The sequence below is a fragment of the Myripristis murdjan genome, chromosome 12, assembly GCF_902150065.1.
Source record: "Myripristis murdjan chromosome 12, fMyrMur1.1, whole genome shotgun sequence".
Taxonomy (NCBI): Eukaryota; Metazoa; Chordata; class Actinopteri; order Holocentriformes; family Holocentridae; genus Myripristis; species Myripristis murdjan.
In genome coordinates, this window is record NC_043991.1 from 1,097,310 (window position 1) to 1,120,605 (window position 23,296).

Sequence of the window (23,296 nt, forward strand, 5' to 3'; positions counted from 1 at the left end):
CCCTTGTGGAAACAGCAAAGTGTCTTGTGTCCCTCTGAGCTCCATGGGCGTGTTGCTCTTAAAATGAGCTGAGCTCAGCTGCAGTGTTGCTGCGCTGCTGAAAGTGACTGAGCAACAAACAGCAGCTCTGAGGTCAGTGCTGCAGGTTTCTCTGCTATTTGAAGCTCATTATCAAGATAGTAATGGTGGCTTACATAGGGGGCGCCAATGTACAGCAGCGTATTAGGGCCACAGTGGGGATAAAAGCTGTGGGTGTGGGGGGTGATATTTAGAGAAAAAAACTGAATTTACAAGATTAAAGTGGTAAATTTACAAGAAAAAACTCAATTTTATAAGAAAAATTACAATTTACATTTATGAAAAAAAAAATCAGAGAAAAAAACTCGAAAAAAAAAAACTCTGAAATGTATGATGATATGATATTCCCTGAAATCCAAGTGTTAAATTTATGATAACACTCATAAATTAATAGGAAAAAAGTAAATAATTCTGAATTTATGAAGTCACAAATTTGCAAGAAAAAAAAAATCAAATCTTTGAGAAAAAAAAATTGAAAATTCGAAACAGAATGTCACAAATTCGTGACTCCAAAATTCTGAGATTAAAGTTGTAAATTTTTAAGAAAAAACAAGGAACCAGGGGGTCAAGGGACCACATCGCATCACGTTGCACGGTTGAGGTCATCCGTGACGTCATCAGTGACATCATCAGCTGCAGGCAAGCGGCAGCGTCTGCAGTGTGTGGTTGATCCAGCCTCACAGAGTGAAACCATGTGGCTCCTTGGCCAAAAAAAAAAAAAAAGTAAAAGAAAAAACTATTTGTGGAGGTGTGGAGCTTCCACACTGACCTCTCCTCGGCCCGGAGTGTGTTCTCCAGCTCCTTGGCTCTGCTCTCGGTCTTGGAGATGATGTCCTCCTGAACCCTGGAGCTCTGAAGGTCCTCCACCTCCGAACGCAGCTCACGCACCTGCAGAGGAGAGCAGGTTACATGAGGAGAGCCAGTGATGTCAAACACAGAGGAATAGGGGAAGGCAGAGATGAGAACACACACACACACACACACACAGTGTACCTGTCTCTCCAGGCTGGCTTTCTGACTCTCCAGCTGGTCGTTCAAATCTTTCTCCTGGATCAACTTCAGCTGCATCTGCTCAGCCTGGAAACACAAACAAACTAATGAGACAAGTGAAGCAGCGGCTCAGCCTTCAGCCTGCAGGCTCAGGTTTGGGTATACAAATAAATCCAAAGTAATACCGTACATTTTTTAGCTTAATGTTTCTAAATTCAACCTGTCACATGTGTCAGTATGCTGATGACACCATGTTTTTCGGTCTTATGCAGATGGGGACACAGGTACTCGCTCGACACATTTCCTCTTGATTAATGAGAGGAGGGCTGAGGAGCTGGTGGTGAGGAGTCACCACGATGCCTGCCATGACTTTCCACCTGCACTCACATCCTGTTTTAATTTTCTTTTAAATACACATCTTTTTACAACACCTGCACACATCTTGCAGCAGGAGAGGAGGAGAAATATCTAGAAACTTTTTTTGATGGCACCTCAAGTTTTACAGCCAACACAGAATAGATTTGTAAAACAGCAATGCAGCACTTGCATCTAATCGGGACATCTTGTTAAAAGTGTTTTAACTTCTAATATGTGGACATGGTGTGGGCAACCTGGGGTCTAAGAACATAAAAGGACTCTCCAGAATTATAAACACGGCCAGTCAAAAGCAGAGATAACTGAGATGTAACTAATATAAAATGCATTTGTGTGTGTGTGACCTGCTCGATGGCTCTCTTGTGCTTGGCAGCCCATCTCTGCTCGCTGTCGTGAAGCTCCTCCAGATCGGTTTCCAGGTCGATCATCTTCTCCTGCACACACACACACACACACACACAAACACACACAAACACACACACACACACACCCATCATCCATTCATCAGCCATCTGTCCTGCTGCCATTTGATGATGTCATTAATTCATCCATTAATGAGGTATCTGTCCTGCTATCATGATTGCATTCATCTATTCATCCATCCATCTAATCATCCATCCATCATCTATTAATCATCCATTCATTCATCCATTCATCTATTCATTCATTCAGCTGTGTCCAGGTGTGTGCTCACCTGGGCCACTTTGAGCTGCTTGACCAGGTCGTCCCGGGCCTGGTGGGCCGTCTGCAGCTCCATCTGCAGGTCCTCCACTGTCCTCTCCGCCTGCTTCACCTGCAGCTGCAGCCTCTCCCTCAGCTGGATCTCCTCCTCCAGGCTGCGCTCCTTATCGATCAGCTTACCAGACACCTGCACGCGCACGCACACACACACACACACACACACACACACACACACTTAATCTCAAGCGCATGACTTGGAATAACCTGCCAGAGGACATCAGTATGGAATGGAATATGTGGAATATGTAGAAACCTTTTACAGCACTTTAGGTTTTACAGTCAACACAGAACACAGGACATTTTAGAGACTGTCTCCAGAAGTCTTGTTGAAAGTGTTTTAATTTTTCACATGTGGACTTGGTGCAGCCGCCTGGGCTCTGAGAATAAAAATATACCATCCAGAACTGTAAACATGGCCAGTCAAATAACTGGGAAAGAACAGAGATAACTGGGATGTAAACAATATAAATATCATCTAACAAACAGTGTCTGATCCTGCTCATGCCCTCTTTAAAGAATTCATGAAGTTGTGTGAGCTTTTTTTTTGTTAATTTCACTCGTTTTTTCTCAGAATATTACCCCCCCCCCCCCCAGTGATGCTAGATGTATTTTTATTTATTTATCTATTTTTTTTATTTAACGTGCTAAGCCCAGGGCCCAGTGGGCGGGGCTCCAGGCCCGGTGGGCGGGGCCTACCTCTCCCTGCAGCCGGCTGACGACAGCCTGGACTCTCTGCAGCTCCTGGTCTTTCTCCAGCAGCGACTCCTCCAGCTCCTCCACGCGCAGCTGAGCGTCATCACGGAGTTTCTGCTGCAGGCTGAGCTCAGCGGCGGCCTGTGTGGACACCTGCAGCGCCTCGCCCAGCTGAAACGCACAGGAGGACACATACACACACACACACGTTCAGCTGCACACTAACACACCAGCACAGCCTTTACCAGCCAGGACCCTGTCTCGTTAAACTACGACTTCGGTGATCCGTCTACAGGAAAGCCCTACATGTCCCGTATGCAACCCAGCAGGGAACCTTTAAGATTAAAATGTCATCTATTGACTCTTAGATCACCTTTCCAAGTTAACTAGAAACTAAATTACATATCCAGTTTTTGCTGATTAATTAGGTCATTATGCTAATTACTCGAATTACCCAACATGCAACTTTTAGCAGCTGAGCTTCATCTCCTCTGCTGAGCCTGTAGATGACATTTTAATCCTAAAGTCCACAGGAAACAGCTCTGCTGGCTCCAAGGCATTTATGAGTCCATCTTTCCACACCTGGCATTAAAATGTGTCTCACCTGCCCACCTGTGATTGGATCTCAGGTTGCCGGTTTTAGTTGAGAGAGACAGAAGTGTGTGCTGTGTTATGACTACACACTAACAAACAATATTTTTACTTATAATACCCCTTTTCTTAAAGCTACAAAAATAATGACTGAAATAATAGAAATAGACAATAAAAGCTGTCAGATCAGAGGCTTTAAAAAGTATACACTGCAGTCTTTCTACATTTCAAACACACACACACACACACACACACACACACACACACACACACAGACCTCGGCCTCCAGGCGGATGATGGTGGCGTTGAGGTCGGACGTCCTCTTGTCTCTGGTGTCTTTATCAACCTCCAGCTCCTCCAGCTGTCGCTCTGCCAGCCACAGCTTCTCAGCCAGGCTCTGAGCATGCTGCGTCTGCTTGTCCAGGTTCTCCTGCACACACACACACACACACACACACACACACACGCACACACATTCCTTATATAAATATAAACTATCACATAAATAAGAGCATCATCAGCAGAGTGTTTTATTTAACTCGAGAAGGCCTTCCTCTCGTTCTTTTGTTTTTTTATATTTTTTATTGTCTTCATGTCTTCCTTTTTTCTACATATTTTATTGTTTCTACATTTTAATTTGTTTTATCTTCATCTTTTACAGATGTTATTGACATTTGACTTTTGCTACCTCTGCTGTTCATTTTTCAGTTGATTGCTTGGTTTTATCGTGCAGTAGTTGCACGATAATTTGCCTATTTTTATTTTATTTTATTCTCTTGTTTTCTTTCTTTGTTGTACAGCACCCTCTGTATAAACAATAATAATACAAATAAAGTATTATTATTATCATTATTATTAATACGACTTGTAAGATCATGAGGAACCACTATCCTCATTTCTCTCTCCAGCTTGTGTTTTCTTGCTCAGTTGGATTTTACAGCAATTATATTTTTATTGTATTTTTGTGTAATACATGCTCATTTGAAAAAAAAAAACTGAAGGAAGATAATCCCACCTCAGCATCTTGGATTTTGTTTTGAGGGTCTGCTGCAGGAAGTTGAAGGCATACTCCTGTGTGTTGGCCTCCACCATCATCTCCCGGGCCTCCTTCAGCTCAACCTGCGCAGACAAGGATACACTTAAAAATACAAGGACACACTAAAACAAACCCAGGATTTCCATATTGAAGTCCTAAATTTATGAAAACAACAACAACAACAACAAAAAAAAAAAAACAAAAAAAAAAACAACATGGATATTTTCTGAGATTAAAGTTAGAAATGTGTAATTTGTGTGAGAAAAAACTCACAAATTTATTGGAGAAAAAAACCTCAAAATTTCTGAGATTATAAATTTGGAAGGAAAAAGGATTTAAGTTATAGTTTTTGGAGAGAAAATCTCACAATTTCAGGAGGAAAATCTGAGATTATAAAGTCACAAATATGCGAGAAAAAACTGGGAAAAGTAGTTTGATGAATTCAATCAGGTCATCAACTGCAGCTTTTTTTTCTCGTAAATTTATTACTTTAAATTTCTTGGAATATTATATTACCCCCTCCCAGGGTTGTGTATTATATATAATGGCCCTAATATGCCGCCGTACGTGTGATTGCTAAAGCAGAATAAGATCTAGAATAAATGTCCCAGTTTATGCATCCATCTGTCCATCGTACCTCCATCTGTCTGTGTCTCTCCATCATGGCCTGGCTCTCTCTCTCCATCTCCAGCATCCTCTCCCTCATCCTCTTCATCTCATTATTGAGCTGGGTGTTGGTCCTCAGCAGGTCCTCGTTGTTCACCAGGAGGCCTCGCATCTCAAACCTGCAGGTGAGCGCCAGGGTTCAGGTGTGTGCAGGGCGACAGAGGGCAAGACGGGGAAAAGAAAGAAATGTGTGTGTGTCCAACCTGATCTGGTTCCTCTCCTTCTCCATCTCCACGCTCTCCGCCTCCAGGAATTGATTACGCTGCAGAGGACACACACACACACAAACACACACACACACAAACACACACACACGCACACACACACACACACACAAGGTTAGGGTAGGTGCAAATCCATATCATCAGCAAAAATTAATTAAACAATATTCAATTAAATTAAATGCAATAAATACTGATACCAATAGCAATATGCATTTTTGTAAGAATTTTAATATAAAAATGCAGGTTTTTCACATAAAAATGAAAAACATGCAAAGCTTTTCTATGACGACATATTGGGCAGGGGAGTGGGAGGGGGTTGGGGGTAATTCGAGGAAAAAACTTGAAAATTCTCTGAGATTAAAGAGTTAAATTTATGATTCAAAATTTATGAGAAAGAAACACGAAAATTCTGAGATTATGAGTTCACAAATTTGCGAGAAAACACTAAGAAACTGAGATTAAAATTGTAATTTTTTAGCAAGTACTGTATCACTACTACGCTGTAAAAATTAAAGAGTTAAAGTTACTGAGCGACAGTTTGGAATGGATGTGATTTAAAACCTATCATCATAACACAGCAGTTCAATGAAATGTAGATAAAAGTGAAAATGTGGTCGTGTGACTCTGCTGCACGTCAGGGTTTTTTTTTTTTTTTTTTTAAATCGGGTCTAAACTTTGTAACGCCTGACGTGTCACCTGGGTTTGAATCGGGGGTGGAACGCTTCGAGAAAAAAATCTTGGCCGAGAGTCGGGTAAGAAAGAGCAGCTCCTCCTCCCTGCAGCGTTTAAACAGCCTCTCAATGCAGATCCAGCCACTCAGCCAAATCCATAACCAGAGCACCGGGGAGGTTTACAGAAAACATGCAGCCCTGTGTAGTTGTGCAGGATGAGGGATTTCAGTACTAGAGCTGTGCTGTAACATCCCCTCAGCAGAGTCACGGTGCACACAGGAAGCAGGCAACATTCACACGTCCAGTTCAGTCTTTTTGTGTCGAACATGCACAACATATCCAATAGGTGGCAGTAACGCTGTATTTTTGTTTAAGTGACACTTGAAACCTATGGTCCTTATGTTCTTAGCCAGAATTTTGTTTGTTGTGAACTTTTTTTCCAAATATATGAAAAACCCCCACTCCCGCTCTTATAAACAACAGAGCGAACCGAAAACCATGACGGCGAAACCGTGACACAAACCGAACTGGGAATTTTGTGAATCATTTCACCCCAGTTTGAATCCCAGCTGAATGAACTGCCCTCGAGCAAGGCTCTCTTGCCCTTTGGTGCGACCCGGAGCGCCCGGCTCAGCCCTACCTTCTGGTACGTGTCCATCTGTTTGGTCAGCTCCTCGATGTAGTCCCTCCTGTTGGGCGGCCCCAGAGAGGCCGAGCGCAGCGTCATGTGGTTGGGAATCACCTGCAAGAAAAAGAAAAAATACGATCAAGAACCAGAAAACCGTCTTTAGGCCTCGCCTTCACTCACAAAACAAGCTGCATCCAAACACAATTTCATATCTTTTTTTTTTTTTTTTTTTTAAAGCTTTGTAATGATAACACTGTGATTCTGGGCTTTTCTGAGTTTTTTGTGAGTCTTTTCTCAAAAATTTGCAACTTCAACTTCATCTGCAGAGACTTAAATATCTTTTTTTATTTTAAGTTTTGTAATGTCAGTACTACGGTATGATGGTGTATCAGGGCCAAAAAAGAATTACTGAGCCAGTGGACGGAGCTAAAAACCTCTTTAATTTTAGAAATTAAAGGAGCCAATTTACGTGAAAAAACTCACACATGACTTTATAATCTAAGAATTTTCAAGTTTTTTTCCTCCAAGTTTCTATGTTTTGTCTCATAAATTTCATGACGTTTCATGAAGTCATTCATGACGTCCACAAGTAAAAAATAGAAATGCAGTAATCTCAAATCTCATGTGTGTTTTAACTGAATGTGGATCAAACTCTGCTGCTGACTCAGACTGAGACTCTTAGATCACCTTTCTACACTGACTCACTGTCAAAATACACACATTTCCTCATTTTGAGCTAATTTTTACATATTTCACGCAAATGATGCTAATGAGGAAAGGTCGCATGACTGCAGCGTGGTAATGGATGGATTTCTGGGCATCACCAACATGGATTGAGCCTGTCAGATCACCTTTCCAAGTTCACTAAATTATAAATTATAACCATTTCCGGTTTTTGGTGATTAATTAGCTCATTATGCTAATTAGTCAAATTAGCCAACATGCAACTTTTAGCAGCCGAGCTTCACCTCCTCTGCTGAGCCTGGAGACGACATTTTAATGCTAACAGTTCACAGGAAGAGTGCCTGTGAGGTTGGTGTTTCCTGAGGCTCTGTGGGTGTCAGTGAACGCACCGTGCTGGTGACCTCGGCCCTCCTGCGGCTCAGCGTGTCGTAGGTGGTGAGGCGGCTGCGGGGCAGCGTGGAGGTCGGCGTCGGCACGGGACTCGTGCTGCGGCTGTTGAAGCTGAACAGGTTCAGCTCGGAGGTGGCCGGCGACATCCCGCCCTAGACAGGAAACAGGAAGTGAGACACACCTGAGGGAGGAGCTCATGGCCAATCAGAGGCCGCGATCAGCTGCAGCTACACCTGCAGGCTAACGGGCTAACTAACGCTCGCCGCATCAGACGTAAAACTGTCCCTGACCGTTCTGCCCTGAGCTCTGAGCGACCTGAAACTTTTTAAACAAAAAATAAATAAATAAATAAACAAAATAATATAAAACAAATAATACTAATAATACTAATACTAATACTAATCATAATAATACACATATATTATATATACACCTATATTATATAATAAAATTACATTTAAAATGACCAAAGTGAGAAGTGAGAGAAATGAGGAAAGAATATTATTTATTATTAAATAGCATCTATAAAATAGAAAATATAATATCTTTAAAGATAAAAATTAATAAATAAATTATAATGAACAAATATATAACAAGACAAATAAACAGACAAATAGCTCTACATTTGCAGTTATTATAATGTGTAATAACCTATTCTATTCTTCAATTCAAATTACAAGAAAATAACCAAAATTATGAAAGTTTGTTAAATAATCACCATCAACATCATCATCATCGTCGTCGTCATCATCAGTTTTATTGCAATAAAAATAAAATTTTAAAAATCTTTCAAAATAAAATCCTATGTTGGTTTCAAAGGGTTAATTGATTTTGCAGCAAAATAAAGCAGGTGGCCTGCAAAGTGTTTATAAAGTGATAATGTGATGATGATGATGATGATGAAGATGATGATGATGAGGAGGAGGAGGAGGAGGAGGAGGATGGTTTTACGGCCTCACCCTGAACTCGGACATGCGGTACATGGGATTGAAGTCCACGGAGGCGGCGGTGGTGTACGGGCTGTTGAAGACACGGGGGGGGCTGTCGAAGCCGCCTTGCTGAGAGCACAACAACAAACAAACAAACACACAAACAAACAAACAAACAAACAAACACAAGGAAAAAGACAGAAGTTACTCCTCCAGTGAAGTGAGAGCACTGAGGTGCAAAAGTCTGAAAAAGCATTCTGAGGAAAAACACTCTGAGGTTTCTGAGATCAAAGCAAAAGTTAAATTGCTTATCATTTTAGTATTTTCTTCTTCCCATAGTGTAAGAAAAAATATTTCCCCCAGTTTTTTTCTCATAAATTTGTGACTTTATAATCTCAGAAGTTTCAAGTGTTTTCCAATAAATTCATAAATTTATTACTTTAATTTCTGAGAATTTATGAGTTTTTTCTTGCAAATTTGTGACTTTATAATCACAGAATTTTCACGTTTTTTTCCTCATAAATTTGTGATTTTTTTTTCTTGTAAATTCCCAACTTCAGTTCCTAAAATTTTTGAGTTTTTTTTCCCTCAGATTAATGAGCTTTGAAGAGGAGATGGACTGTTTTGTTGTGTGCAACAAGATTACTATCACTATCAAAAACTGACCAGATAACAAGAACTAGGTATGAAAAAACATTTTCATTAACTGAAATAAAAATGGAAAAGAGGCTCTACAAAACAACGATAACTAACTGAAACTTTACTGTGTTTTACAAAACGAACTGAAATAAACTCTTTAGCTTTTGTCTCTGTCAGTTTATTTGATTGTTTGTCCCAAAGACACTTTTTCTGACTTTTTTTGAATCCCTGACAAACAGCCATATTACAAAAAAAAAAAAAAAGACAAGACTAAAAGAAACACTGAGAGTAATACAAACAAAACGAAAGTAAACATTTTCAGGGAATAAAAACTAAACCAGGAAAATACAGAACTATAATATCTTTGATGTACAAACACGGAAACTATGAACATAAAATTATTCTTTGTTTTTTTTCTGCTGGGACACCAATTTTTTTTTTTTTTTTTTGGTACTGACGAGGAGTTTGAAGTGGATCAGATGTCACATGTGCAACAACGGCAGATTATAATCCAACACACACTGCCGTGTTTTGGTGCTGAACCGGATTACAGGACGGAGTTTTCAGAGAGAGTAACTTTTATTACATTACCGGGAAATTTATTACATTAACGGGTTTAATTGAGCTTTAGCTGCAGATTATGTAAACGCGAGCTGATTACATGAAGCCAGCTTGACCTCTGACCTCTGGCAGAAACCCCAGAGCCCCGGGGGAGGGGACAGGGGGCAGGGGTTCAAAGGTCAACAGTAGTGATTTGGGTTCTTTATTCATTTATTCAGAGTGTATAAGAGTTTGAACATTATGATGGAAGGACATGAAGCCGTAAAGCAGTGATTTCTCTGTTGATTTTCCAGTATTGTTCTTGTTTTAAATTTTTATTGTTATTATTATTATACTAATTTTATGCAGTGTCATTGTGACTATATCACATCTTTTGAAAGAAATCCAGTGAATTCACAGGGATCAATGCACATGAACATGACCTGAACTCTGCTCTGCGTCCAGCAGATGGCGCTGTTTAACAACCATCTGAGCGCTTCAGGTAATATAATTCTTATTCTTTTAGTTATTAACAAGGTCATTATTTTTATCATTATTTTTACAGTATGCTGGGGTAATTTCATGGTAATTTTCTTGCTATTTTATAAACATTATAATTATATAATTATATAATTATAATTATAGTTTTAACTCTGAATTAATTTTGATTCACTGTAAATTTATATGTAATTTTACATAACTTTATTGTGACTCCATAAAGCAGTCCGGTGAATTTGCTCTGATTTCTAAGTGATAATTAATAGTAAAATAGTAAAATAATTATAATAATTAATTGAAAGTTCTGTGGTCTGCTCCTCAGGTGAACTGCAGTCTGCTCTGCGTCCAGCAGGTGGCGCTGTTTAATAACGATCTGAGTGCTTCAGGCAATGAAATTATCTAACAGTCAGCTGGCATCTGATCATCATTAAGACTGCCTTTCATCCCCCTGCTCTGACACACACACACACACACACACACACACACACACACACACACACACCTTGTCGGACATGGTGTCCCAGTCCCGCGAGGCCAGCGACTCCAGGGAGCCCCGGTAGTGGTTGAGGCCGGGCCGGGAGCTCTCCCAGCGGGACAGCCGGGGGCCGTTCTCCCCCCCGGCCCCACCCGCCGGCCCCGCCCCGCCCACCCCCTCCGCACTCAGAAACAGCTGATATTTGGGGTTCTGGCTGTGATCTGGCAGAACCCGGGGAGTCGAGGGTTCATCCTCCGAGGCCGGGCTGTCCGGCTGCTTAGTCACATCAAACTCTGACTCCTGACAGACAGAGAGAGAGAGAGAGAGACAGACAGAGAGAGAGAGACAGAGAGAGACAGACAGAGAGAGAGAGAGAGGGAGGGAGATGGGGGGAACAAAATGATGAAATTCCTCAGGTGAAACCAAGATTATTATATTTATTTCAGTTCACAAAAACAAAATAAAAACTAAAACTGAGTGTGAAAAAACACCTTAGTTTGAATGAAATAAAAAATAAGAGTTCAACTTAAGAAAAAAACTAAATTAGCTCAAATAAAACCTTTAAAAAAATCCCCAGACAGTGTGCTGAGTGCTGCTGCTGGTCAGAGGGAGTCTGACAAACAGTAGCCAGCAACTCCCACTGACACTGACAGCAAGAACTCAACTGGGACCAGTAAGCCCACTCTGGAGACTGAACTGGACTGGAGACTGAAATTAAAAACTAATCAAAAATGCAAAACAGTCATAACTGTGGGTGAAACACAGATCTGACAGCAAACACACACACACATACCGATGTGGATGAGTGTGTGTGTGTGTGTGTGTGTGTGTGTGTGTGTGTGTGTGTGTGTGTCGGTGTGTTGGCAGGTTTGTGACAGCAAAGAAAAGAAGAGGAGAAGAGGTGTTTTATTGTGAAGGGCATCAACAAAAGATGAAGCAAAGAAAAGACGAGGAAATGAAGAGAGATTTTAGTGAAAGCAAAAGAATAACAACAACAAAAAAACTGACTATGAATCTACAGTGGTGTATTAGGGCCATTGCAAGGAGAGAAAAAAATAGATAATATACATAGTTCTTTATTTTTTACTATTTTTCCAGTTTGTACAATTTTTTCCAGATTTTTTTTTTTAAGTTCAACTTTTAATCTCAGAGAATAGTTTTTTTTTCTCATAAACTTGCAAAAAAAAAGTCAAAACTCAAAAAACTCACAAATTTGCAAGAAAAAAGTTGAAAAAACTCAACAATTTAAAATATATTTTTTTTTTATCATAAAGAGTTTTTTTCCCTCATAAATTTGATTCTTCCTTTTTTCTTTTTCTCCCATGGCCCTAATATGCCATCGTAGGAAACACATTTATGCAACCTTGTTAAAGAAGAAGAGCTGAACAATTTAAGTTACATTGCAAGCAGATAATATGAGTTATTACATCTCCAGAGAGCCGCCCGGGTGCCAGCAGCCTCCCGTCAGTGACACATTAACACACACAGAAACATACACAAGGCAAGAAACACACACAAACACACACAAGGCAAGAAACACACACGCAAACTAGTTGCTGATAGATTTCCATGCAGAAAATGTGAACGATCTGAACTTCACACTGCAAACAAAACGAAACCCGCCGTGCTCAGTGCCATGCTCATCGTGCAGCAAACAGCTGGCGTGCATCAACACAAACCGAGGTGAGATCTGTAAAGTGCCGTCATGCAGCTCGGATATGGAGCCATGCCTCTCCCTTGCCGGCTTCACGTGGAGGAAATGTGCCGCTTCTCTCATGCAAGGAGAGAAGAGCGGAGTCGTCGGCGAAGTGTTTCATTTCCCCTCGGCTTCACCACTTACCGATCCCATGCCAGAGTCGGCCACCGAGTCTCGACCAGCAGCACGGCGTCCCGGTTCTGCACCGCTCGTCTTCTGAGCCGCACTACTTTTACCACCGCCGCTCTTTAGACGATCGGTCTTGGCAGTTGCGGGACTCCCCTCGGCGCCCGCCTGGGCCCACTGGACTTCTCCCTGACTCGCTCTGTTTTCGCTGAACGGAGGCGTCACGCTGATGCTGGGAACAGGACTGTCAGCCGTCCCAGTCCTGCTCGGCGTGGACGGGCAGGACTTGGAGACGGCGTTTGGGAGCGACCCGACTGGAGACGGACTCTGACTCTGAGGGGAACCGGGGGCGTGATCCGGACCAGAGAATCTGGTGATGAGGTTTTTAACGCTCCCGGCGCGGGTCAGACCGCCCGCTGATTTCTTACGATATGCCTGCCAGGCACGCTCTGCTTCCTCTTCTTCGTTGGTTGTGTGATGAAGAGCGAGCGACGTGGGGGAGGACGAGGACTCCCCGGGGGTGTGTGACGTCACACCCGGGTGCTCGTTCATGCCGCTCCCGTTTTGCTAAAAGAAGTAAAACACAATGATAGATCCCAAGAACACTGTTGAAGGAGACGAGTCGGAAGAAAGAGAGGAAATAAAAAAACTGACTCGCACACCGTCACTAACGTCCAAATATCAAGTTCAGTTTACATTTAAGTTTGTTTGTAAAGTTACATTTAAAGGAATACTCCAACATTTTGGGGAAAAATACCCTTTTCCTGACGTCCCCAGACTGAGACCAGATGTTGGACACCATTTCCACCTCTGGACGTCCAGTGGTTCAGTTCCTATCGGTAGCATTTCCTGTTAGCTTAGCATAAAGACTTGAGGTCTATGGGAGTCGTTAGCCTGGCTGTCTGATTCACACAGTGCATCATGTGGATTTGAAATACTGTAAGCTTGTACTGCAATATTCACTGACTGCAACATGACAGCAACAAATAATAACAACAACGTTGGCGTGCACGTGAAGGAACCGCAACACAAGATATGAAAATCAAAACGAGACGACGTGCACCTTTAATATTTCAGAACTCTTCTCTCCTCTCTCTGCCTCTTAAACACGGTGTGTGTCGACGCTGTTGACTGTGAATCCACGCATAATGACACCAAGCCCAGTGTGTGTGTGTGTGTGTGTGTGTGTGTGTGTGTGTGTGTGTGTGTGTGTGTTCCTGACATAAATCCCTCTTGAGAAACTGCAACATCTGCTCGCTCATCTGAAAAATTATCACCCTTCCCCCCAAATCACAACACACACACACACACATACACACACACACATACACTTTCTCACGCACAAATATGGTTTAAAAAACACAGTCGATAAATAGATAGATTAGATAATTTGTATATTAAACCATTTGTTATTTTATTGTTCCTGTTAGATTTATTTTTCTTTGCTCTGACAAAAAAAGAAAAAAGATTTCATACAAACACACACACACACACACACACACACACACATACTCCCCGTGGCTTCCAACATGACCGAAATCTGGAGTGACAAAAATCCAAGGACAAAAAGAGAGAAAGAAAGAATGAAAGAAAAAAAACAAAACACATTTTTGCTGTTGTTGTTGTTGTTGCTGTTGCCAGAGAGCCACTTAAATAAATCCAACTTTAATTAACAATCAGAGAAGAAGAAGGGCGACGCCACTCACAGAAATGAAGTGGCGAGCGTCCAGGGGTTTAGCTCCGGGCCGCGGGGCCGCCGGACGAGACGAGCGCCCTTAATCCCGGGACTCGTCGAGGAGGTGGGGGGTGGGGGGTTGGGTGGGGTGGGGGTGTTTGGGATCACTGCTAATCACCGGGGGATTAAAAATGTTTACAGGCCGTGCTGGGATTAGCTCTCGCCTAATGCTTTTTAATGTTATTATTTTTGCCCTGTGAGCTCGTTTCAGACTCACCGCACTCTCAGCAGCCCGATACCAAATGGTGTGTGTGTGTGTGTGTGTGTGTGTGTGTGTGTGTGGATGTGTGTGTGTGTCTATTCTTATGATGTGACCCAGTGTCCTACGATGACGTCTAAGGCCACTGTAGCAAAAAAATTACAGCTGCGGAGGGAGGGAGGGAATATTTTGAGAATTTATCTTCTTCTATTTATTTTATCAGTTTTCAAGATTAATTTGGTAAATTTACAAGACCTCAGATGATCTCTGAGATTAAAGTGGTAAATTTATGAGAAAAAAACTCTCAAACTTATGAGGAAAAAACCCCTCAAAATTACTGAGATTATAAGATTGCATAAGGCCAATATTTTTCCAAGAAAAAAACTTGAAAAATTAGTTTTTCTTATGCTATCAGATTTAGTAACAAGGAAATACTTGTGAGTTTTTCTTTTTTGTAAATTTGTGACTTTATAGTCACAAATTGCAGTCCCAGCTGGTCTATGGAGGCTGCAGCAGTGCATTGTGGTCTACGGAGGCTGCAGCAGTGCATTGTGGTCTATGGAGTTTGCAGCAGTGCATTGTGGTCTATGGAGGCTCTAACTGTATTTAAGTGTTTTAGTTTGATTTGTCTGTGGAGTTTTGGTCTTTTCTCCAGCTGAGACGGCGAGAGCTGCAGGAGCGAGCTGAGGGAAATATCCACCGGGAAAACGACAGAAAACAGAGAAACTCCTCCAGCCTGATCACGTCCCGGTGTGGCGGCGAGGCTCGGGCGGGGCTGCGGGTTACGGCGTGCAGATTTTGGCGGCCGAGGCCTGATGACTGCGTTGTTGCACGAGCGAGCGAGCGAGTGAGCGAGCGCTGCGTCAGGACGACACGATCAAACGGCCGTGTGACGTTTCAAAGTCGCTGCTAGAGTTCTGCTTTTTCCCCTGAGAGGAGAATCATAACAACCAACAGGAATCAGCTATTTAAAAAAAAAAAAAAAGCATTCATTTCAGCGATCCAAAATGGAAATATATGAATGTTTTGGGATCAAACCCTACAATTATGGTTGTATGCGAAGTTTTTCCTCAGGATGCGTCTCCTCCTGGCTGCAGCCCCCGGAGGAGAATGAGCAGGAGAATCCGACTCCGGGAAGCTGCAGGAGCTGTTTGGTTTGCGAGATGCAATTTCCCCCCATTAACTGGGGTTTACATGGATTTATTTGATTGACAGGCGAGTTTACTCAGCGAGGGATGCGACACAATGGGATCCAGCTCACGGCCATCTGCGTATCAGGCAAAAAAAAAAAAAAACGACAAAAAAAAGGACAAATACTGGAAGATTTTTTTTTTATTATTATTCAACAACAGCAAATTTGTTCAACTGTCCTCACCAAACCTGCCTCGTTCATTTCAGCCAAAACCATTTTCATCTTTTCATTATTTTGGAGTTTGTGGCCATCTGAAAACTTCACCATGATGATGAGCATTTCCGTCTTTCCGTCTTTCTTTCTTTCTGTCTTTCTTTCTTTCTTTCTTCCCAGTTCAGCCTAAAAACAGCTTCACAGTTGCTCCTCTTTTGGGTCAAATGCACAGTTTGGAGATTCAAGTCTCGTGTCGCCGCCTCTGAGAAAATAAATTACCCAGAGTCCTCTCTGTTCTGCACTGACTCTTCTTTCCTCTGACCCTTAAAAGGTTTCAACACTGAAAACAATAAAAGACACTAAACTGTAAAGTTCAACAGATTTAAAAATGATGCAGAACGTCCCGGAAACCGAGAGCAACAACCTCAGAGGCAAAGGCACCTCACGTTCTTCAAGTTTATTATATTATCATTATTTTTTTTTTCTTCATATTTTTACTTTTTTTCTTATGTCTTATTTTTTATTTATAATTATTTTCTCTTTTTTATTTATTTATTTACTTAGTTTTATTTTTAATTTTGGTGTCCCTCATGTCCTCTATGTCCTTTATGTCTTTTCTGCAGTTTTTAGGAAGAGAAACTACAGGTACTTTACTGTATTTTACTGCAGTACAAATTTAGGTTCAGGGTTCAGGTTCAGATTAAACTTTTTTTCTCGTAAATTTTTTAGAAAAAACCTGAAAATTCTGACATTATAAAATCACAAATTTACGTGCCAAAAATTCGGAAAATGTTTTGTTCTTTTACATCGTACGTCTCTTCACCGTCCAGATGCTGAGGAGGATCTGAGGATCTCCTTCTGACTAAATCCCAGTTTCATGTTTTTTTCTTCTCATAACTCATAAATCTTTAATCTCTGAAATTCTCTGAGGTTTTTTTGTTGTTGTTTATTTAAATATCATCTCCCCTCCCAAAATGAAAAAACACGTTCAGTGACAGTAAAGCTCAGATCAGTCGTCTCAACTCATTGTGAGAATCTTTTTTTTTTTTTTTTTTAGTTACGTTAAATGTCTTTTATTATTAACCCAGTGGCAGATTTCCAAACGGTTTGAGTTTGGAGATAAAGTTCAAGTTGAATTTGTCGATGTCAAACTAAACATTGTCAAAGTATGAGATCTACACACACACACACACACACACACACACACAGTGGAGAAGTTGGATAACTAAACCAATTAGCGGCGAGCGGCGTGTGTGAGGTGAAACGTCGAGCTCCGTTTGGCCCGAGCCAATCTGTTCCCCGCTGCTCCCCCACGGCGCCGACAGGAGATTAAACAACACACACACCGCCAGAACCGCAAACACACACACACACACACACACACACAGTTATCGCCTTAACAAAATAAAAGCTATTTATTACAAATCAGGTTGAAAGCTGCTGACACAAATCCCTCATCTCTCTGTTTATATATAAAAACCCTATTCTGTAAAGTGAGTTAGGATTATCTAATCTGAGGAGGTCTGTCAGATGTTTTAAAGATGAAATCATTTCAGAATAAGAGCCCAGGAAGAGTCTTGTTATGCTCCAAGCCGCTGGAGGTTTTTAAAAGGCTTTTTCTCTACAGCTAGATGGGTATATATTATTTTTTCTGAAGTGGTTATACACCCGCACACACACGCCTGCCCACACACACACACACACACACACACGAATAAAACTACAAAAAGAAGAAACGGAAAAAAAGACAAGAAAGACAGTTTCATTAAAAACAAAAATAAATAAATAAAATACAGTAAATAAATAATAAATAAATAAATATAAATAAATAAATGAATAAATGAATAAAGAATTGAAAACAAATAACCTCCCCACTGCCCAGGAATCCTTTGATCATTTTAATCCTGGTTGATACTGGTTAGTGGTTAATGTGCATGTAGAGCTTCATAAACTCAACTGAGCTAAATTAATACGTTATCAGATGAGTGAACAATAATAATAATAATTTAAAAATTATAGTGCTTCATCGAGCACCTAATCCCGGTGTATTAATCCGGCCTGTGCTCTGTCGCGCAGCGTCACACCTGCAGGAGCACACCTGACTTCTTGTCAAGAATAAAACCTGACGACTGGCCAAATAAAACGAACCAGGACGGAGCAAAACACACCGACCGGTTTATTAAATATCTAATCACAATTATGCCTGATTATCCAAATCCTGGCTCATGATCCGACAGATGAACCACCAGATTACAGCCACCAAAAAAAACAAAAAACATCTCTCTCTCTCTCTCTGTGTGTGTATGTGTTTCCTCACTTCCAAAACATGGGGAAACCAGACGTTTATTTTAGGGATTTATTTTACGTCACAACTGTATGACGGTGTATTAGGGCCATTTTAGAGGCAAAAAAGTTGTGGTGCCGTCAATATAATGAGAATTTCTGGAAAAAGAAAAAAAAACAGAATTTCTGAGATTAAAGTCATAAAAATCACAAATTTCCGAGAAAAAACAAAAACAAAAACAAAAAGTTACAGGCAATGTCTGTTCGGTGAGTTCGTTTTGGACAGGCAGCTCTGTCAGACTCGCCGGCGTGACGCTGGGCTGCATCGTGACCAGACGAGATGTGGACGTTGGTTTTGTGGATGAAGGTGCCGTCGAGCCTCTGCTGCGCCGCGAACCACTGATCCCTGACGCTGAACGCCGATACAGCGAGTCGGTCCTGATGTCACCGAGCTCCGTGAACATTGACCTGATGCTCCGCCGCAGGTTCATGCGTCACACACACACACACACACATGTGCGCGTGGCGTGCTACGCTGCCAGCCGCACGCACGCACACACGCCGTCACGTCGTGTTGAAGAAAACGTGTCGGGCTTCAGGAGCTAAACTGTGCTGACATTTTGACAGGCTTCCAGCTATAATGGGGCTCTAAACGAGGTTTCTTCCCCGAGAGTTTCCTGTCAGAGCAGTGGTGGGGTTTTATTTAGCAGTGTGTGTGTGTGTGTGTGTGTGTGTGTGTGTGTGTGTGTGTGTGTGTGTGTGTGTGTGTGTGTGTGTTTGTGTGTGTGTGTGTGACAGACAGAGCCAGATGAGCAGGCAGATGTTTCCTCTGTCTCCACTCCGACTGTCTGAGAAAGACTGACAACAGCTGGACCGATGCCAGACACACACACACACACACACACACACACGCGCACGCTGACGACAGTTAAAGGCACACTGCGCTCTCGATAAAAATTGCTGTGAGATTCCTCTCTGCGAGTTATTTGGGATGATCTATTTGTTTATTCATGATGGATTTTTTGGGTTGTATTCACTGAATATTTGGCTTCATCTGATTGGACATTCATGTTCAGGACCAGCACGTAAGACGGCATATTAGGGCCGCTGTAGTGAGACAAAAAAATATATATATGTATATCTATCTATCTATCTATCTATCTATATATACATATTTATATATATCTATATATGAGGAACTGGGGCTCAAGAATAAAAAAAAATCTGTAAATTTACAATAATATACAAGAATAAAAATACAGTAAAATTCTCAGATTACAAAGTCACAAATTTGTAGAAAAAAACTTTATATAGCTATTCTGAGATATTCTTAAAGTAAAAAATTTGGATGATCTCTGAGATGAGAGTGGTAAATTAAGAAAAAAAAAACTTGTAAATACTGAGATTATAAAGTCACAAATTTGAGAGAATAAAACTTGGATGTTCTCTTAGATTAAACTGGTAAATTTATGAGAAAAAAAAAATCAAAATTGTGAGCTTACAAAGTCACAAATTTGCGAAAAAAAAAAAAAACTGAAATTCTTACATTAGAGTCATGAACTTACAAGAAAAAAGATATTCTGTGAGATTAAAGTGGTAAAATTACGAGAAAAAAGGACGGATGGTCACTGGACCCGTACCATGTTGTTGTTGTCCTGTTGGGTCTCGTTCTTGCCCTGCATGCTGCGCCCGTCCCGCGGCTCGTTCGCCTCGCCCGTGGCCCGCCTGCACAAAAACAAAAGTTCAATCTCAAAATGCTGAAGGTAAAAACTTCCCACCGATGTAATAAAACCAGTAACATAGCAACAATTTGCTCTGTAATGTAATAATCCACTTAAATTTCCTGCAATTGTAATAAACCCACCAATTTTTTCTGTCATAATGTCATAGAAAACTTAAATCCTTCAGTTTTCAGAAATACAATAACTGAACTGATAATGTTAATAACAATCAAAATTAAACACACAACTGTGACCCAATCGCTGATTTGCTATTAATGATAATTAAACTGGTAACAATGACGGTGCCATACATGTACGTATAGGCATGTAAATAGATAGATATGGGATGAATGACAGTAACATGAAGGTTGAAATTTCCAGTTTTAAAAAATGTAATAACTCCACTAAGTTACTAATTAAATAACTAATTAACAGCCACACTGCAATTATTAGCTTTCAGACAGGAATCTGTGACTTAAGAATCTCAAAATTTTTGAGTTTTCTCACATAAATTTGTGAGTTTTTTGGTTTTGTTTTTTTAAATTGTATTTTAATCTCAGAGAAAATCCAGTTTTTTCTTCAGTCTTTGAAATTTTGAGTTTTTTTTTTCAATAATTACCCCCCTCCCACAGCTGTTTTTTTCTCGTTACAATGGCCCTCACATGCTGCTGTACAAATCACTAAGATATAAAAAAAATAGAAGAAAATAGAAAAAAAAAAAAGAAATGTTATTGATTATGATCAAGTAAAAATCTAATGTACACAGATGCTCACCTGGTCTGTCCTGGAGGAGCACACCTGTGGCGTCGTCCCGTGAGTCTCTGGGTGAAGCGGGACAGTTTCTGTGCCTCGTCCCGGTACCTGAGCAGGTCCTGGGTCAGGAGGTTACGGAGCGCGCTCAGTGCGTCCTGCTGGAACACCAGCTGCTCTGATTGGGCCAAGCGCTCGGCGATGGAGGCTTGAAGCTCCCGGCAGGTGCACAGGAGAAGCTGCAGGTGAGGGGGTGGAGTGGGGGTGGGGGTGGGGCAGGTGTGTTACAGAGTTGAGAATTACTTCTACACACATTTCACCTGCAACCTGGTGAGATCATTTCTACAAATCAACCTCAGTTTAGTCTATATACATTTTTTTATAATTATTTTTATGATAGAAAAAAATCAGGTTAGTATTATTTAGTACATTATTATATTATTACTGCAAATAATAAAAAAAAGTGTATATAGTACATGCAGTAGTAGTAGCAATAGTACTAGCAGTAGTAGTAGTAGTAGTAGTAATACCTTTATTTGTATAGCACTTTTCAAAAAACACAGTTACAAAGTGCTTAGTGGTAGTAGTGGTAGTACTACTACTACTAGTAGTAGTAGTGGTAGAAGAAGTAGTGGAAGTGGTAGTAGTGGCAGTAGTGGTAGTTGTAGTGGCAGTGGTAGTAGTAGTAGTAGTAGTAGTAGTAGTAGTAGTAGTGGTAGTAGTGGTAGTAGTGGTAGTAGTAATAGTAGTAGTAGTAGTAATAGTAGCAGTAGTACTAGTAGAAGTAGCAGTAGTACTAGCAGAAGTAGTAGTAGTAGTTGTAGTGGTAGTAGTAGTAAGACTGGTAATAGTGGTAGTAGTAGTGGTAGTAGTAGTAGTGGGAGTAGTAGTATTAGTAGTAGTAGTGGTAGTAGTAGTGGTTGTAGTAGTAGTAGTAGTGGTAGTAGTAGTAGTGGTAGTGGTAGTAGTAATGGTAATAGTAGTAGTGGTAGTAGTAGTAGTGGTAATAGTAGTGGTAGTAGTAGTAGTGGTAGTAGTAGTAGTAGTAGTAGTAGTAGTGGTAGTAGTAGTGGTAGTAGTAGTAGTAGTGGTAGTAGTAGTGGTAGTAGTAGTAGTGGTAGTGGTAGTAGTGGTAGTAGTAGTAGTAGTAGTAGTAGTAGTAGTAGTGGTGGTAGTAGTAGTAGTAGTAGTAGTAGTGGTAGTAGTAGTAGTAGCAGTAGTGGTAATAGTAGTAGTGGTAGTAGTAGTGGTAACAGTAGTAGTAGTAGTAGTAGAAGTAGTAGTGGTAGTAGTAGTGGGAGTAGTAGTAGTAGTGGTAGTGGTAGTAGTGGTAATAGTAGTGGTAGTAGTAGTAGTAGTAGTAGTAGTGGTAGTAGTAGTGGTAGTAGTAGTAGTAGTAGTAGTGGTAGTAGTAGTAGTAGTAGTAGAGGTAGTAGTAGTGGTAATAGTAGTGGTAGTAGTAGTACTGGTAGTAGTAGTAGTAGTAGTAATAGTAGTGGTAGTAGTAGTGGTAGTAGTAGTAGTGGTAGTAGTAGTAGTGGTAGTAGTAGTGGTAGTAGTGGTAGTAGTAGTGGTAGTAGTAGTGGTAGTAGTAGTAGTGGTAGTAGTAGTGGTAGTAGTAGTAGTAGTGGTAGTAGTAGTAGTGGTAATAGTAGTGGTAGTAGTAGTAGTGGTAGTAGTAGTGGTAGTAGTAGTGGTAGTAGTGGTAGTAGTAGTGGTAGTAGTAGTAGTGGTAGTAGTAGTGGTAGTAGTAGTGGTAGTAGTAGTAGTGGTAATAGTAGTGGTAGTAGTAGTAGTGGTAGTAGTAGTAGTGGTAGTAGTAGTGGTAGTAGTGGTAGTAGTAGTGGTAGTAGTGGTAGTAGTAGTAGTAGTAGTGGTAGTAGTGGTAGTAGTAGTGGTAGTAGTAGTAGTAGTAGTAGTAGTAGTGGTAGTAGTAGTGGTAATAGTAGTGGTAGTAGTAGTAGTGGTAGTAGTGGTAGTAGTAGTGGTAGTAGTGGTAGTAGTAGTAGTGGTAGTAGTAGTGGTAGTAGTGGTAGTAGTAGTGGTAGTAGTAGTAGTAGTGGTAGTAGTAGTAGTGGTAGTAGTAGTAGTGGTAATAGTAGTGGTAGTAGTAGTAGTGGTAGTAGTGGTAGTGGTAGTGGTATTAGTGGTAGTAGTAGTAGTGGTAGTAGTAGTAGTGGTAGTAGTAGTAGTGGTAGTAGTAGTGGTAGTAGTGGTAGTAGTAGTGGTAGTAGTAGTAGTAGTGGTAGTAGTAGTAGTGGTAATAGTAGTGGTAGTAGTAGTAGTGGTAGTAGTGGTAGTAGTAGTAGTAGTAGTGGTAGTAGTAGTAGTGGTAGTAGTAGTGGTAGTAGTGGTAGTAGTAGTGGTAGTAGTAGTAGTAGTGGTAGTAGTAGTAGTGGTAGTAGTAGTGGTAGTAGTAGTAGTGGTAGTAGTAGTAGTGGTAGTAGTAGTAGTAAGGTTCCAAGAACTAACATGAGAACATCTGAGATTAAAGTGTTTTTCTGGAACTTTTCCCAGTCTAATCTCCTGGCTGGACACTCACAGTGCGGGTCTGCAGGCTGCTGCTCCTCTGCAGCTCCGCCTCCTTCTGTCT

The 23,296-nt window shown here is 40.9% G+C and overlaps 1 protein-coding gene across 1 annotated transcript in view; it reads right to left on the minus strand.

Annotated features, from left to right (window-relative positions):
* Nucleotides 1-2,206: 2,206 nt before the first annotated feature.
* The window catches only part of LOC115369170 (uncharacterized), a 59,504-nt gene continuing 38,414 nt past the window's right edge, over nt 2,207-23,296 (minus strand). Inside the window, exons 5-18 of the mRNA XM_030065739.1 lie at nt 23,246-23,296; nt 20,728-20,942; nt 19,873-19,957; nt 12,689-13,237; nt 10,876-11,148; nt 8,727-8,825; nt 7,767-7,919; nt 6,706-6,807; nt 5,374-5,432; nt 5,142-5,289; nt 4,484-4,587; nt 3,746-3,898; nt 2,881-3,048; nt 2,207-2,311 (exon numbers count right to left, since the gene is read on the minus strand). The exon at nt 23,246-23,296 is cut by the window's right edge and continues 67 nt beyond it. Coding sequence (XP_029921599.1) covers nt 2,296-2,311; nt 2,881-3,048; nt 3,746-3,898; nt 4,484-4,587; nt 5,142-5,289; nt 5,374-5,432; nt 6,706-6,807; nt 7,767-7,919; nt 8,727-8,825; nt 10,876-11,148; nt 12,689-13,237; nt 19,873-19,957; nt 20,728-20,942; nt 23,246-23,296 — 2,175 coding nt within the window. The 3' untranslated portion in view covers nt 2,207-2,295. The remainder of the gene's footprint in view (nt 2,312-2,880; nt 3,049-3,745; nt 3,899-4,483; nt 4,588-5,141; nt 5,290-5,373; nt 5,433-6,705; nt 6,808-7,766; nt 7,920-8,726; nt 8,826-10,875; nt 11,149-12,688; nt 13,238-19,872; nt 19,958-20,727; nt 20,943-23,245) is intronic.